The sequence below is a fragment of the Nerophis lumbriciformis genome, linkage group LG09, assembly GCF_033978685.3.
Source record: "Nerophis lumbriciformis linkage group LG09, RoL_Nlum_v2.1, whole genome shotgun sequence".
NCBI classification, from domain to species: Eukaryota; Metazoa; Chordata; class Actinopteri; order Syngnathiformes; family Syngnathidae; genus Nerophis; species Nerophis lumbriciformis.
The window spans coordinates 3,286,338-3,302,763 of NC_084556.2; the positions used below are offsets into that span (position 1 = coordinate 3,286,338).

Below are 16,426 nucleotides of genomic sequence, written 5' to 3' on the forward strand. Positions count from 1 at the left end.
TAGGGCGGCTGCAGCCAGTTCGCTAGCCGGCCTAGCTGTTTGTTATGCTGCGCTTACATAAGGTTGCCTTTAAAGCCTCTGCAAGGGCACCGGAGCGCACACTCGAACTCCTGACTAAATGTCAACCTATTGGATATTAAATTGACCATTGGCCTACTTGGTTTATTAACACATAACTCATGAAAATGTGTACCTACAGATTGTTACTGTCAAAGGGAATTTGTTGTTCTGGGAATTTATGGTAAAACAAAATTGGTGTGTTGATCGTTGTTAGCCCGAGTGAGCTCAATGTTTCAGGGTTTTTTGCCCCCCGGTTTCCAATATACCGTATTTTTCGGACTATAAGTGACAGTCGCAGTTTTTTTCATAGTTTGGCCGGGGGTGCGACTTATAATCAGGAGCGACTTATGTGTGAAATTATTAACACATTACCGTAAAATATCAAATAATATTATTTAGCTCATTCACGTAAGAGACTAGACCAGGGGTCGGCAACCCAAAATGTTGAAAGAGCCATATTGGACCAAAAATACAAAAAAAAATCTGCCTGGAGCCGCAAAAAATTTAAAGCCATATTACATACAGATAGTGTGTCATGAGATATAAATTGAATTAAGAGGACTTAAAGGAAACTAAATGACCTCAAATATACCTACAAATGAGGCATTATGATGCAATATGTACATATAGCTAGCCTAAATAGCATGTTAGCATCGATTAGCTTGCAGTCATGCAGTGACCAAATATGTCTGATTAGCACTCCAACAAGTCAATAACATCAACAAAACTCACCTTTCATGCACAACCTTCAGAGTTTGGTGGACAAAATGAGACAGAAAAAGAAGTGGCATAAAACACGTCCTAGAAAGTTATACATGTAAACAAACTACGGTGAGTTCAAGGACCGCCAAAATTAGTAGGACAAAACGGCGCTCGCCAAATACTCGAATCAGTGAAGCATGTTTAATATAAACAATGTGCTTTATAACAATTAGGGAGGTTTGTGTCATGTTTGTCCGCCTACAGAAACCATATTAAAACAAAAAATAGATTTTTTTCCCCTCATCTTTTTCCATTTTTCATACATTTCTGAAAAAGCTCCAGAGAGCCACTAGGGCGGCGCTAAAGAGCCGCATGCGGCTCTAGAGCCGCGGGTTGCCGACCCCTGGACTAGACGTATAAGATTTCATTGGATTTAGCGATTAGGAGTGACAGATTGTTTGGTAAACGTATAGCATGTTCTATATGTTATAGTTATTTGAATGACTCTTACCATAATATGTTACGTTAACATACCAAGCACGTTCTCAGTTGGTTATTTATGCGTCATATAACGTACACTTATTCAGCCTGTTGTTCACTATTTTTTATTTATTTTAATATTATTTAGTTCATTCACGTAAGAGACTAGACGTATAAGATTTCATGGGATTTAGCGATTAGGAGTGACAGATTGTTTGGTAAACGTGTAGCATGTTCTATATGTTATAGTTATTTGAATGACTCTTACCATAATATGTTACGTTAACATACCAGGCACGTTCTCAGTTGGTTATTTATGCGTCATATAACGTACAATTCAGCCTGTTGTTCACTATTCTTTATTTATTTTAAATTGCCTTTCAAATGTCTATTCTTGGTGTTGGGTTTTATCAAATAAATTTCCCCAAAAAATGCGACTTATGTTTTTGTCCTTCTTTATTATGCATTTTCGGCAGGTGCGACTTATACTCCGGTGCGACTTATACTACGAAAAATGCGGTACCTGTGGCGGTGGGGGGTGTGGTCAATATGATTGAATCATAATTTGTATAATCTGCGATGATGCATATTTTTCTTTAAAACACTTTAAAAAAGTTACAAATCTCTGTCACTATTAATTATTATAGACATATTTTTTCTTATTTTATCAATTGTTGCCTATTGTACGATGTACTTTGTTGAGAACTTTCGAAGTTTCTAGAGACCACTCCAATCCTTTCAGTGACTTTTTCTTTATTATAAACGACTGGCAACAAATCTAGTATCTTTTTCTGGTGTTATTGTAGACTGTACTTATGTTTAGAGACTCTTTATTTCTGTTGCTCCATGTCCGCCACCAACAGTGCGCTCCTTCTCACTGCAAAAAGTCAGTGTTCAAAAACAAGAAAAAAATACAAAAATTAGGGGTATTTTATTTTAACTAAGCAAAATTATCTGCCAATAGAACAAGAAAATTTGGCTTGTCAAGACTTTCCAAAATAAGTAAAATGAGCTAACCTCAATGAACCCCAAAATACCTTAAAATAAGTATATTCTCACTGATAACTGTACTACTATATGAGTAACTATTTTCTATTGTTTCATTGAAAATAAAACAGCAAAGTCCATTTGGCTGTCATCTGTTTTTATGTGAGACACAATTGTGTCACAGTCATGATTTTTTTTTTTCATGCTTGAAATAAGAAATTATTACTTTAAAAAAGTAGTTTTATACTTGTGAGTGTTGATGACACAGCTTTGCAACAGTTGATATTCTAGTTTCAAGCATGTTTTACTCAATATAGGTCATAAAATCTCAGCAACAAGCTGTAATATCTTACTGAGATCATTTAGGACCAAAACCCTTAAAACAAGTAAAACACTCTAACATAAAATCTGCTTAGTGAGAAGAATTATCTTATCAGACAGAAAATAAGCAAATATCACCCTTATTTGAGATATTTAATCTTACTTGGATTTCAGTTTTTGCAGTGCTCCAACTAAATGTTGTATTTTTTATTTATACACATTAATACCATAATAATACAATTCCAATTCCAAAACCAAATCCAGCAACATAGCAATCAACAGAGCAATTGAGAGGACACACAAACATGACACAAAACAATCCAAAAGTAGTCAAACAAAAATGAATAATATTAATAACAGTATCAATATTAATAACAATTCCAACATAGCAGTGATTACAAATCCCTCATTGACATTATCATTACAGCCATTTATAAAAAAAAATAGTAGTGTCACAGTGGCTTACACTTGCATCGCATCTCATAAGCTTGACAACACATTGTGTCCAATATTTTCCACAAAGATAAGAAAAAAAGTCATATTTTAGGTTCATTTAATAGTTAAAACAAATTTAAATAATGGATCCCATATTCCAATATATGACTCATTATTATCTAAACTAAATGCAGTTTTCTCTCTTTGAAAGAGCACAGCTGTCCTCTTAATATTTGCACATTGTACATTTTGTAGATTGCTGACCGCAGGTATACCCTGGCTATATTAAAGTACGAGTACGTCGCAGACAATTGTATGCATCCATGTTGTTTCGGTGGCTCATCACCAGTCAATAGTGTGCAAATAATAGGTTATAAATAACTATTCATACAATATGTGACTTTAATTTGTTTTCACGTAAAAAAATACTATTTATTTTGCTGTGGTGGGGCGCCACAATCAATTACATGTAGGGAAAACCCTGCCCTGTGTTTTGACTTTGAACTATTTTGAATGTGTAAGTCCTTGATTTTGTACATTTATTTACCTACGCCAGGAGGTTTATTTAATTTAGTCAGTGCTGGCAGACCTGGCGCTGCCTCCACCCACACAGACGGATTCATTCCGTTTCTTTCAGCAACATAGCTCAGAAAGTTGGTAGTGTGGCGTGATATGGACAAAAATATCCAGATATAGGAACTTTTATAGCCCGATAACAATATATAGCATGATACACCATATTATTTTTTCTTATCGTTATATATACACACAAAATGAATGCCAAAATCTCTTACTTCCTCCTTTTATTTATAAAACATATTTTGTAAATAAACAGGACTTGACGATTAAAAAACAAAATACAAGATATGGTTAGAATCAGCTCTTTTGGACACTGTATGATAGAGCTATAACAAAATAGAAATTTAGAGATGGCTCTGTAATTTCTCGATGTCTGCGTTACTGCTTGTCAGGTTCTTTTGGTCAACCTGATTAGGCTTGTTTGGTGTGTTTTTTTTCATCACATTGCAGTTTTTAGGTAACGTTAGCATTTTGTAATTAAAAGTTGTTTGTGTCGGTTCTTCAAGTGATAAAAGAAGAATAGGTGTGTGCAAGTTGCAAGCAAAGACCTGCTGGCAACATGTTTTGTAGATTACTGTTTGGTTGGTGTCTGACTTTTTAAGTCCAAACAAAAGAGCTCTTCTTTCGTCCTTTTGGCACCAATTCCCCTCTGGGATTTGTTGGTTTAGCTTTCATTGTGCATGGCATCTCGGCAACGTTGTTGACATCCATGCTCCCGCCGGCTCTCATGCGCACGGATGTATTAGTGCCGTACAATCTTTTCAAGTATTGTAAAATTGCTACTTAAGCAGCAGCCGGGCTGCAGTTTCATTAGTCGGAGGCCTGACACGAAAATTACGAAAGAAACAACAGTACTATATACTTTATGTCGCGCAGCACTACTTTCAAGAAATGTCCAAAATGGGATAAGGGACAAGTGATAGTAGATTTTGGAGGTGATCACTGTCTGGATTCAGGATTCTGGCAAAGCTCTGCGCTCTGTGGGGGCTTTCCTAGTTATAAGCAGGATTTAAGTCATAGAAGTGTGGGAAAACTGGCCATTTTTGGAAAGTAGAAAGTACATCGGCTACTCGATCTATGAATAATTGGTTGTTGAACAGGGTTTGTAAATTAAAAAGTTTGTGTGAAGCATTATTCTCCCTAAGAAACAATGTAAACTTGAATGATTGATTCTAATCCTGACAAAAGTCCCTGTTTTAGTAGAACAATGCACACTGTGCGTGCGTACATATACATACATATATGTGTATGCATATATAGGTTTATAGGTGTGTATATATACAGATATGTTTGTGTGTATATATGTACATACTGTTTATGTATATATAGATGTGTGTGTATGTATATATATATATATATATATGTGTATATATATATAGATTTGTGTGTGTATATATAAATGTTTGTGTGTATATATATATGTATATATAAATACATATATTTATGTATATATATATATATATACATTATGCATATATATATATATATATATATATATATATACATACATATGTGTATGTATATATACAGTATGTATATATATGTTTATGTATATAAAAATATATACATACACATATATGTATAAATGATAAATGGGTTATACTTGTATAGCGCTTTTCTACCTTCAAGGTACTCAAAGCGCTTTGACAGTATTTCCACATTCACCCATTCACACACACATTCACACACTGATGGCGGGAGCTGCCATGCAAGGCGCTAACCAGCACCCATCAGGAGCAAGGGTGAAGTGTGTTGCCCAAGGACACAACGGACTTGACTAGGATGGTAGAAGGTGGGGATTGAACCCCAGTAACCAGCAACCCTCCGATTGCTGGCACGGCCACTCTACCAACTTCCCCACGCCGCCCCATGCATGTATGTATGTATGTATATATATATATATATATATATATATATATATATATATATATATATACATACATATATATGTATGTATGTATGTATGTATGTGTGTATGTGTGTGTGTGTTTCGGGGTCGCGGGGGGTGCTGGAGCCTATCTCGGCTGCATTCAGGCGGAAAGCGGGGTACACCCTGGACAAGTCGCCACCTCATCACAGGGTCAACACAGATAGACAGACAACATTCACACTCACATTCCCACACGAGGGCCAATTTAGTGTTGCCAATCAACCTATCCCCAGGTGCATGTGTTTGGAGATGGGAGGAAGCCGGAGTACCCAGAGGGAACCCACGCAGTCACAGGGAGATCATATATATATATATATATATATATATATATATATATATATATATATATATATACAGGTAAAAGCCAGTAAATTAGAATATTTTGAAAAACTTGATTTATTTCAGTAATTGCATTCAAAAGGTGTAACTTGTACATTATATTTATTCATTGCACACAGACTGATGCATTCAAATGTTTATTTCATTTAATTTTGATGATTTGAAGTGGCAACAAATGAAAATCCAAAATTCCGTGTGTCACAAAATTAGAATATTGTGTAAGGCTAATACAAAAAAGGGATTTTTAGAAATGTTGGCCAACTGAAAAGTATGAAAATTAAAAATATGAGCATGTACAATACTCAATACTTCGTTGGAGCTCCTTTTGCCTCAATTACTGCGTTAATGCGGCGTGGCATGGAGTCGATGAGTTTCTGGCACTGCTCAGGTGTTATGAGAGCCCAGGTTGCTCTGATAGTGGCCTTCAACTCTTCTGCGTTTTTGGGTCTGGCATTCTGCATCTTCCTTTTCACAATACCCCACAGATTTTCTATGGGGCTAAGGTCAGGGGAGTTGGCGGGCCAATTTAGAACAGAAATACCATGGTCCGTAAACCAGGCACGGGTAGATTTTGCGCTGTGTGCAGGCGCCAAGTCCTGTTAGAACTTGAAATCTCCATCTCCATAGAGCAGGTCAGCAGCAGGAAGCATGAAGTGCTCTAAAACTTGCTGGTAGACGGCTGCGTTGACCCTGGATCTCAGGAAACAGAGTGGACCGACACCAGCAGATGACATGGCACCCCAAACCATCACCCAACCATGCAAATTTTGCATTTCCTTTGGAAATCGAGGTCCCAGAGTCTGGAGGAAGACAGGAGAGGCACAGGATCCACGTTGCCTGAAGTCTAGTGTAAAGTTTCCACCATCAGTGATGGTTTGGGGTGCCATGTCATCTGCTGGTGTCGGTCCACTCTGTTTCCTGAGATCCAGGGTCAACGCAGCCGTCTACCAGCAAGTTTTAGAGCACTTCATGCTTCCTGCTGCTGACCTGCTCTATGGAGATGGAGATTTCAAGTTCCAACAGGACTTGGCGCCTGCACACAGCGCAAAATCTACCCGTGCCTGGTTTACGGACCATGGTATTTCTGTTCTAAATTGGCCCGCCAACTCCCCTGACCTTAGCCCCATAGAAAATCTGTGGGGTATTGTGAAAAGGAAGATGCAGAATGCCAGACCCAAAAACGCAGAAGAGTTGAAGGCCACTATCAGAGCAACCTGGGCTCTCATAACACCTGAGCAGTGCCAGAAACTCATCGACTCCATGCCACGCCGCATTAACGCAGTAATTGAGGCAAAAGGAGCTCCAACCAAGTATTGAGTATTGTACATGCTCATATTTTTCATACTTTTCAGTTGGCCAACATTTCTAAAAATCCCTTTTTTGTATTAGCCTTAAGTAATATTCTAATTTTGTGACACACGGAATTTTGGATTTTCATTTGTTGCCACTTCAAATCATCAAAATTAAATGAAATAAACATTTGAATGCATCAGTCTGTGTGCAATGAATAAATATAATGTACAAGTTACACCTTTTGAATGCAATTACTGAAATAAATCAAGTTTTTCAAAATATTCTAATTTACTGGCTTTTACCTGTATATATATATAACCTACTAAGGTTAGAGTGTCCGCCCTGAGATCGGTAGGTTTTGAGTTCAAACCCCGGCCGAGTCATACCAAAGACTATAAAAATGAGATCCATTACCTCCCTGCTTGGCACTCAGCATCAAGGGTTGGAATTGGGGGTTAAATCACCAAAAATGATTCCCGGGCGCGACACCGCTGCTGCCCACTGCTCCCCTCACCTCCCAGGGGGTGAACAAGGGGATGGGTCAAATGCAGAGGGCAAATTTCACCACATCTAGTGTGTGTGTGACAATCATTGGTACTTTAACTTTTAACTTAACACACACACACACACACACACACACACACACACACACACACACACACACACACACACACACACACACACACACTACTATGTTGAGCCAGATTTTAATTTGTCAGTAACACTCAAAAATGTCCCCTTCAGGCATTGGCTGGCCACGTACTTTGTCATCTGGTACGGCGTGCCCTACATGGCCTATGACCTCCTCGCCATGTACCTCAGCCACTACCACCGCTTCCGAGTCAACGGGCATAAGGAGTACATGCAGCACTCCCTGAAGACGGTGAGCTCGTTCGTGCGCCGCGAGGTGTTGCTGGTGCTGCATCACATCGCCCTCCTCACCGTGCTGCTGCCTGTCACGCTGGTAAGGACGCCGTATTTAAAATATTACCCTAAAAGTGCATACAGGACGTGGGGGGGTTGTAGATCTCGTTGCACGGAATGGTACAATCCAAACTTGCTCAAAAGATCATTTGTTCCTCAAGTGGCGGAAAAACAGGAAGTGGAGTAGAATAGTCCAGTCGTAATTATTGATGGTGTTCTTTCAAATAACCCGAAAAACATACAATTGGAGCGATAAGCAATCGTTGAGAACACAGGAATAAACAAAACATGCTGAGTGAGGTCAAACAACTCAGGATCTAATCCCAAAATGGGTCACGAGTCAATTTTTAGGGGGTCAAACTCACATCACATTCTTGATGCTTGCTTGATGAAGTAAATGAATGCCCATTATTAGTTTATGAACAGTATACATGGGTTTCATGGCAGCACAGGATGTTATAACTATAATTTACTTACGGTATATGCTTGGGTTCCGGTAGGAACCATTTTTCTAATTAAGCGCATTAACCAACTGCATAAAGCGAACCATCAGGGATGTTGGTTTGCATCGGGACTGTAACAATACCAGATCACATTACGCTTACATTATTTAGTTGCAGCTGCGGTCTGGTACTGTCTCTTAACTCATCATCCTGCCTGCCTGTTATTTAGCCACTTAAATATGGTAAACAACATGTACTTTTTGATATAATGCCATTAGGTTTTTATCTTAGACATCCAACCATCCATCCATCCATTTTCTACCGCTTGTCCCTATCAGGGTTGCGGGGGGGTGCTGGAGTCTATGAAAATGTCCGGTAATTTGGTTGGGCCCACTCTGAATAACAAAAGATGACACAAAATATCTTAGCCTCTACTTGCTTTAAGAACCTTATTAAGGCCAGACAAAATGTTGAGGGTGTCCAATCACTAGTGATGTCTTTACCTAAAAATGTTCACAGTCAAATACATTTTTTAGATAACGTGCAAAACTTTTTTGTATGCTAGCAAAAGCACAGCTAATGGGGATCTGCAACAATTAATCAGATCTCATTTGTGACTTTTTCCAACTTAAAAGGCTAAAACATTCCGATAAACACGTCCAGGAGTGGTACGTTTAGTGGGGTCCTCGGATCGGCCCCACCGGGCTTGGTTGGCTTTGGCTCTGCAGAAAGCAGAGAAGACGGTACAAACTACCTCTGGTTTGTACGATGTAAATTGGCGACATGAACGACATCTTGCACCACTTGGTCTTCACAGATGTTAAGTGTCCTACATGCGGTGGTTGTCCATTTCAAAGAGGCATTGTTTAATTTATCTGTGGTAAACGCAGATAAACACAGCCAGCATAGTTTATTGTTCTCTGTTTGCTGTCCATGTCATGCTCATTATGTTTCGCTTTAAGATGCTATTTTAAACTTGATGTGTGCGGATGATAAGAAAGTTTGTCGCTGCAATACTAACTGATTACCTCGGTTTTACCTAAAGTTCCGCTGGAGTTTGTTTTGAAGGGCGCAGAGCACATCGCTCTTAACTATCATCACACGTGTGTGTTTCATAATCACTGCTTGTTTAATGCGTGCTGCTAGGGATGGGAATTGATGCGATTTTTGTGGTTCCGATTCCACTTTCGACTCTGCTTAACCTTAACGGTTCTCTTATACCGTATTTTTCGGAGTATAAGTCGCTCCGGAGTATAAGTCACACCGGCCGAAAATGCATAATAAGGAAGGAAAAAAACATATAAGTTACACTGGAGTATAAGTCGCATTTTTGGGGGAAATTTATTTGATAAAACCCAACACCAAGAATAGACATTTGAAAGGCAATTTAAAATAAATAAAGAATAGTGGGCAACTGGCTGAATAAGTGTACGTTATATGAGGCATAAATAACCAACTGAGAACGTGCCTGGTATGTTAACGTAACATATTATGGTAAGAGTCATTCAAAGAACTATAACATATAGGACATGCTATACGTTTACCAAACAATCTGTCACTCTTAATCGCTAAATCCCATGAAATCTTATACATCTAGTCTCTTACGTGAATGAGCTAAATAATATTATTTGATATTTTACGGTAATGTGTTAATAATTTCACACATAAGTCGCTACTGAGTATAAGTCGCACCCCCGGCCAAACTATGAAAAAAAACGCGACTTATAGTCCGAAAAATACAGTAGATTCTTTTTTGGGGAAAAATGGTGGATTAGCCTCAATTTTGTTAAGTTTAGAGGTAACGTGACCTTACAAAGCCTACAGTGAGGTCACATACGCAGCACAGAATAAAAACTAAAAATAAAAAGTGTAATAAATAAATATTCTTCTGTAGATTTCAACAAAATAAATCATGTGGAAATTACACAAGAATGTATACCATTTAGTGACATGTGATATTAACATGTTACATTCAAAGTGAGATATGCCAAGCCTTTATTGATTATCATTTTGATGATTGTGATTTACAGTTTATGAAAACTTGGGAGTTGTAAATCTCAGAAAATGTGGGGTTTCAAAAGTATAAGCCAAAATCATCAAAATAATAATAAAGGCTTGACACACCTCACTTTGCATGTGATGAGTTAATATCACAGATTAGTTTCACATTTGTAGGTAATTGCAGACATGAATGGACTTTTACACCATATTCTATTTTTCGGAGTTTCACCTATATAATATAATGACTGAGAGAAAATCCGGTTGCAGGAAAACATGCAACTTTTCTCTAACTACAATTGAATGTTCACCTACCGAAAATTAGGAGTGTTACCGTAGCAAATGGGTGCAAGCTTTTGACCACAAACATAGTATAGTCCCTGCTTGGTGACATTCGGCTGGATGGTACTGCCCGCCTCGCAGCCAATCAGAATCTATCGTCATGTTCATCTAAATGAGAATGCATTCATTTCAATTTAACGAACAATAGTGCTAACATGATAAACGGTGAGTTAGTACCTGCTGTATTCACATGCGTGCTGGCGTTAGCGCTGCTGGGATGAGATCGGAGCGATTGAAAAACGCAACTTTCATTCATGATTGTTGCTTATTGTGTCTTCAAATGTTTCAGCAGAGGTATCCCACACTTCCCTTTTGTAAAGTAAATCTGTACAGCAAATATGGGCATCTACATCAACATAATGATTTGCCTGAGTAGCTGGACAGGACCATATTGCTCATATGTCCTGCTCTTGATGATGAATAATTATGACAAGTACCGTATTTTTCGGACTATAAGTCGCAGTTTTTTTCATAGTTTGGCAGTGCGACTTATATATGTTTTTTTCCTTCTTTATTATGCATTTTCGGCAGGTGCGACTCATACTCCGAAAAATACGGTACTGCTGTTGCAATCTTTTTTTGTAAAATGTTAATGTTTGTTCAGACACCGATATTTTGCGATCATCCGGAAAAACCGTCAATATAATTGCTTGACACAATAGCAAGCGATTCCAAAGAATTGATACACTGGGAACCTGTTCTGAACATGAACTGGTTTTTGATTCCCATCCCTATGCGCTGCCTTTCCAGCGGTCAAAACAAACAGTGATTTATCTTCATTCATTTATGGTAACACAATATATATTTTTTTATTAATCACATGCGTTAACGCGTTAACGTTGATAGCCCTAGGAAAAACTAAAAATTATAGTATAACCATTGTACCGTATTTTTCGGACTATAAGTCGCAGTTTTTTTCATAGTTTGGTCGGCTCCAGTGCGACTTATATATGTTTTTTCCCTTTGTTATTATGCATTTTCGGCAGGTGCGACTTATACTCCGGTGCGACTTATACTCCGAAAAATACGGTACTCAGGTGAAAGATTTCTTAAATGCGTAATTACATGTCTGCATTTTGTGGATTCATACACATGCACAAATGCAGGTGGTGCCTGAATTCCAATGGGGAGCCCACCTCGCCAGAACATCGGCACTAGTTAGAGACCGGAGCAGTTATTTTCGTTTGCAGACCACACACACAACACCTATCTGAAACTCTGTGGTTAATTGAGCAGAGGCATTATTTGGAGCATATTCATTATGATGTATCGTATTTTTCGGACTATAAGTCGCAGTTTTTTTCATAGTTTGGCCGGGCTCCAGTGCGACTTACATACCGTATTTTCCGCACTATAAGGCGCACCGGATTATTAGCCGCACCTTCAATGAATGGCATATTTCATAACTTTGTCCACCAATAAGCCGCCCCGGACTATAAGCCGCGCCTACGCTGCGCTAAAGGGAATGTCAAAAAAACAGTCAGATAGGTCAGTCAAACTTTAATAATATATTAAAAACCAGCGTTCTAACAACTCTGTTCACTCCCAAAATGTACGCAAATGTGCAATCACAAACATAGTAAAATTCAAAATAGTGCAGAGCAATAGCAACATAATGTTGCTCGAACGTTAATGTCACAACACACAAAATAAACATAGCGCTCACTTTCTGAAGTTATTCTTCATTCGTAAATCCTTCGTCTTCGGTGTCCGAAGTGAAAAGTTGGGCAAATTTACGATCCACTGGCAGATGTTGGCGTCGTCTGGCGCTGCCTCCTCGTCTGAGTGAAGGTGTGTTCGCCTTCTGTCTTCCATTGTTCCCACGCAGTTAGCAGTCTAGCTTCGAATGCCCTGTTGACACCAATATCTAGCGGCTGGAGGTCTTTTGTCAATCCACCCGGAATGACGGCGAGTATTGAATTAAGCGCGTAAGCGTGTCTCTCAATGTGCTGTTATGAGCTAGCAAATATAACAACTACACTACCCAGCATGCAACGATAGTTACGAGCATGCGCGGTAGCCCTGAGAAGCGATGTTGTATGCTGGGAGTTAGCACGCTGTGAGTAAACGTTGAGAACTCAGTTAACACGCCTCGTCTGCATTATTTATAATTAGACAGACAACACACTTAATAGGAGCCATTTTGGGGTCTTTACATAAACACACAAATGGAAATGAAACGTCACATATCCCAGCATGCACCGCGCGCTTCTTCTACGGGGAAAAAAGATGGCGGCTGTTTACCGTAGTTGCGAGACCTAAACTTTATGAAAATGAATCTTAATATTTATCCATATATAAAGCGCACCGGGTTATAAGGCGCACTGTCAGCTTTTGAGAAAATTTGTGGTTTTTAGGTGCGCCTTATAGTGCGGAAAATACGGTATGTTTTTTTTCCTTTTTTGTTATGCATTTTCGGCAGGTGCGACTTATACTCCGGTGCGACTTATACTCCGAAAAATACGGTATATGCTTCTTTTTTTTCTTTTTTTTTCTATTCCGCCATTGTTATGAGTAGGTAAGCTTAAGGGTTGGTTTAACTTTTAAGGAAGAACTACTGCCACTGAGGGATCTGACCTGCAAACCCCTTGCATTCCCTTAAAAGGAAAATAATATAAAAAGCAAGAGCAAGAGGATTATTATCATGTCACGTTTGAAGAACCTTCAAAAGGAAAATGTTCAGGGTGTCCGATCAGTACAACCTGCTGGGGTAAGGTCTGTTACTGTTCAAGGAGGAACCGGTCCAACTGAGAGATTCGTCCTGGAAAAAAGCCTGTGTTCCATTTTAAGGACACGATGCGATACAAAAATAGGTGTTTTATTCTCTGTTAGCGAGAGGATTAGCTTGTCACGCGTCTTACTGGCACTCTGGTTAACAAGCCGGGTGGGTAACTGAATATAAAAATGAACAGATGGCAAGCGTCATATCCCAAATATCCCTTTCTTCTCAGCGGCTACAATTAGGATGGACAGTCTGGTTTGGACTGTTTGTAGTCGGATGGGCAGGGAGTGTGATCAGGGCTTGCCTGTCCAGGTACTTGCGGTGTTAAGTTCTCGTCAGGCTTTTTCACAGGCAGATGGCAGAGCTGCTCATCCTTTATTTATCACCGGCAAAGCAACCGGCTAGCTAGTTTTACCAACCAAACAGAGCTTTTTGTCCACAGGAGTCTCTGTGTGTCCAGCTCGTCTATTGTCAGGACGGCGTCTCTAACCGCGCCGGTCAATATTTGAAAGCCTCATTCATTACTAATGCTTTCTACATCACTGGAGCTGTAGCCAGTGTTTTATCGAATTTCGCTGCTTCATCGAAAAACGCTACCAGTAGCGGTAAAAAAAGGTGATTAAAACGAAAATGTAAGCTTCAATGTCAACTTACTCTAACTGTATTTGTCAACATGCTTACTGTCCGTTAATACACAATGTGAACTTTCCCGCGCAGTATTTTCAATGAGTATTTTGTTCAAGGCAAGTATTTGAAATATTTGCGGTTGTGCGCATGCCTGAACACTTAAGTAGCGCTAGTTAGCACAGTGTTTTTCAGCCACTGTACCCTGGCACACTAGTGTGCCGTGAGATATTGTCTGGCGTGCCGTGGGAAATTATGTAACTTCCCATAATTGGTCCAAAAAATATTATTTGCAAATCAATAATTATAATCTGCAAACAATGTGCCGTTTTCCAGTGTCTGTGCTGTATAGAGCTCGGCAGGGTAACCATGTAATACTCCATATCAGTAGGTGGCAGCAGGTAGTTCATTGCTTTGTAGAAGTCGGAACGTGTCGAGGATGGTTTGTCGTGATCCCTATATGCAGAGCACAGCGGGAGACAGCGTGCAGGTAAAAGGTATGTTACGCTTAAACCAAAAATGAACAAAAGGCAAGTCCCGCTAGAAAAAGGCACTGAAGCATAGAGATGCAAAACGAAAGTAAAACTGAACTGGCTATAAAGTTAACAAAAACAGAATGCTGGACGACAGCAAAGACTTACAGTGTGTGTCCGTACTAAGGCTGCAGCTAACGATTATTTTTCTATCGATTAATCTATAGATTATTTTTTTCGATTAATCGGTTAATCTATAGATTTTTTTTTTTTTCGATTAATCTATAGATTATTTTTCCTTTTACCGATTTTTTTATTTTATTTAAAATGAAGATGAAAAAATAAATGTAGGCCAGTTTTTTCAAAAGGCATGGCTTTTATTTACAAAAAAAAAAAAGTATGGCCACTCAGTCAACATTGACAAGATGACAAAATATTCTGTAACAATGTAAACATTTAAAACTTTTAACATTTAACAAAATTAAAAGTAGCTTATTTGCTTTTTAATGTGCAAATATAAAAGTAAACATCCAGTGCAAATCTTAATATTCTGCAATAGTATAAGCATTTCAAAAGTAAAAGTATTGCTTATTTTGCTTTAAAATGTGCAAAAATAAAGATAAACATCCAATACAAAAAAGTGCAAAACGAAAATAATCTGTAACAATGTAAACATTTCAACAAAAGTAAAAGTATTGCTTATTTGCTAAAATGTGCAAAAATAAAGATAAACATCCAATACAAAGTAGTGCAAAACTAAATATTCTGTAACAACAGTGTAAACATTTCAACAAAAGTAAAAGTATTGCTTATTTTGCTTAATAACACAACAATGATAGTATGATTAAAGGGAAAGTTAATTGTTCGTTTGTACATAGTATATGTAACCGTTAATGTTGTAAAAGGTATTTGCACAACTAATTAACGTTAGCGTTTGTGACACGTCTTGTGCCGTGGGGTTCTTTCAGGACCGACAGACTGAAAGCCAGATGGCTTTGCCAGGTTTACAATCTTTTAATTTTCCACAAAGTCTTTTCTCTTCCAACTCTTTTCTCTTTCTTTCCTCGCTTTTCAGCTCCTCTTCCTCGCTCGCTCGTCGTCCTCTGTCTCTGTCTCTCCTCCTCTCTCGCTCCACGTCAGCTTCACTCTGGCTCCTTCCCTTTCTCTCTGCTGTTCCCCTTTTCTTTAGCGAAAGGAGATTGCGGCGTCGCTCCCGGCGCGCTCCACCTCGCGTCGCTCGCCGGTCCCGCCTCTCCACAGCGTTAAAGAGGAGCGCGTCTTTGTAAACACTGAACAGGCACGCCAAACCCACCTCTCAGCGAAACGGTGCTTTAGTTTATGAATTTACAACGCAGATACAAATGACACATTCATGTTTTTGTGTAATGATGACAACGTATACTCACGCGGACGATTGACTAGTTGATGGTGATGGCAAGAACGCTGTCGGTTTTCTTTTCAAATGTTCATTCATAGCCGTTGTGCTGCTATGATAGGCCATTTCCGCTCGACACAGTGTGCATACAACAACATTATTATGCCGTTTATTGAAATACTCCCACACTTTTGATGACTTTTGGCGTGCTTTTTTCCCCTCGCTCGCACCGTCTGCTTTGCGATCCGCCATGACAGTAGTGTGACGTAAATATGCGACGCATCGACGCACAAAAATGGCGTCGACGTATTTACGTAACCGATGACGTCGACTATGTCGACGCGTCGTTTCAGCCTTAGTCCGTACATGACATGACAATCAACAATGTCCCCACAAAGA

At 38.9% G+C, this 16,426-nt stretch overlaps 1 protein-coding gene across 1 annotated transcript in view; it reads left to right on the forward strand.

Moving 5' to 3' along the window:
* The window catches only part of tlcd3a (TLC domain containing 3A), a 48,907-nt gene that overhangs the window by 24,707 nt on the left and 7,774 nt on the right, over nucleotides 1-16,426 (forward strand). The window contains exon 3 of the mRNA XM_061962790.2: nucleotides 7,871-8,090. Coding sequence (XP_061818774.1) covers nucleotides 7,871-8,090 — 220 coding nt within the window. The remainder of the gene's footprint in view (nucleotides 1-7,870; nucleotides 8,091-16,426) is intronic.